This window comes from Cyprinodon variegatus, unplaced genomic scaffold (assembly GCF_000732505.1).
Source record: "Cyprinodon variegatus isolate N-32 unplaced genomic scaffold, C_variegatus-1.0 Scaffold119, whole genome shotgun sequence".
NCBI classification, from domain to species: Eukaryota; Metazoa; Chordata; class Actinopteri; order Cyprinodontiformes; family Cyprinodontidae; genus Cyprinodon; species Cyprinodon variegatus.
In genome coordinates this window covers 942054-943260 of record NW_015150572.1, presented here as the reverse complement: position 1 = coordinate 943260, position 1207 = coordinate 942054, and the positions used below count along the sequence as shown (strand labels likewise).

Below are 1207 nucleotides of genomic sequence, written 5' to 3'. Positions count from 1 at the left end.
AAACTTACCTGTTTAATGTTTCCAGAACTCTTTTAGTGAATTCTGAGTCTGGGTCAAGGCAGAGCTTGCTTTTATCCTTCAGAATGACACTGCAGGAGATAAAAAAAACAGGTTAATTCAAACAACCTATAACTGATGCTATAGTAAGTCTATCTAATACTTTTTTTGTTTCTACAGATACTTACATTACTTCATGTTCGTTGCAGTATGGACGTGGTTTATACTCTCTGACATGAGCGATGAGTTTGGGCCTCACTGCTTTGTCTGTCTTCACACACTGGCATTTCTTAATGCCTGGGGGAACAATGATGGAATATATTAAGAATGGATATATTCATGAAATAAATGCATCATATTAATTCAAAATTAAATTTATGATTGGTTTGATACTTAAAGAAAATGCTTGCAGAGCACTTACTTGCAGAGGTGCAGATGGTGATGCAGGCCAGAAGAACGATGAACTGGATCGCAGAATTCATCCTTGTGGCGAATGGTGACTTTTTTTTAGAGTTTATCTAGCAGTGATGAGGCTCCTCTTGATGTGAAGTGTTCTTCACTGCTGAGGCTGTCTGACTGTGAAGCACCATGAGCTTTTTTTTTTTTCCCTTCTTTTTTTTTTGTTCCTTTGCCAGTTAGGCTTTTTTGGGACTTGAAAGGAAAAAAAAAAGAATCCTATTTTCCCGACTTTCACTGGCCCAGCACCTTTTCTCCTGAATCTCGAGGAGACACATCCTGCACATCAGAACTGTGTCGAAACTCAGTTGCTATCAAGGCAGTTTCCTTGCTGCTGATATAAGATATAGATCTGCATCTGCTGGCAACAGATCTCTTAATCGTCGCAGTGCAGGTTGGAAATATATATATTTTTTAGTAGTGTGCTTAACAGTTATTATTTTAAATGAAGCAAACAAGACATAAATCTACATTTAACAATCAAAATTATGTGTAGAATTCAATAATACATGCAATTGTTGCACATAACCACGGAGGAAAAAGGAAAATTAAATATGATCTTCAAGATCCCTCTAAAAAAATCTGTGCGAACAACTGCCTCCCTTTATACTATTTATTCATGGCTTTTAAGCTTAAGGAGTGCATTGGTCAGAGAGGGATCCACAACATTCGTTGTTGTCATGATCTGGCCTGTTTGCTCCTCCCTAATTAGTAATTCCTCTCAACCTGCCCTCTTCCTTCCCTGCCTCAATTA

General features: G+C 37.8%; 1 protein-coding gene across 1 annotated transcript in view; it reads right to left on the bottom strand.

The window, feature by feature from the left end:
* The window catches only part of LOC107085231 (growth-regulated alpha protein-like), a 3889-nt gene extending 3332 nt beyond the window's left edge, over positions 1-557 (bottom strand). The window contains exons 1-3 of the mRNA XM_015375449.1: positions 419-557; positions 186-294; positions 9-89 (exon numbers count right to left, since the gene is read on the bottom strand). Of these exons, the coding sequence (XP_015230935.1) occupies positions 9-89; positions 186-294; positions 419-479 (251 nt within the window). The 5' untranslated portion in view covers positions 480-557. The remainder of the gene's footprint in view (positions 1-8; positions 90-185; positions 295-418) is intronic.
* Between the last annotated feature and the right edge of the window lie 650 nt (positions 558-1207).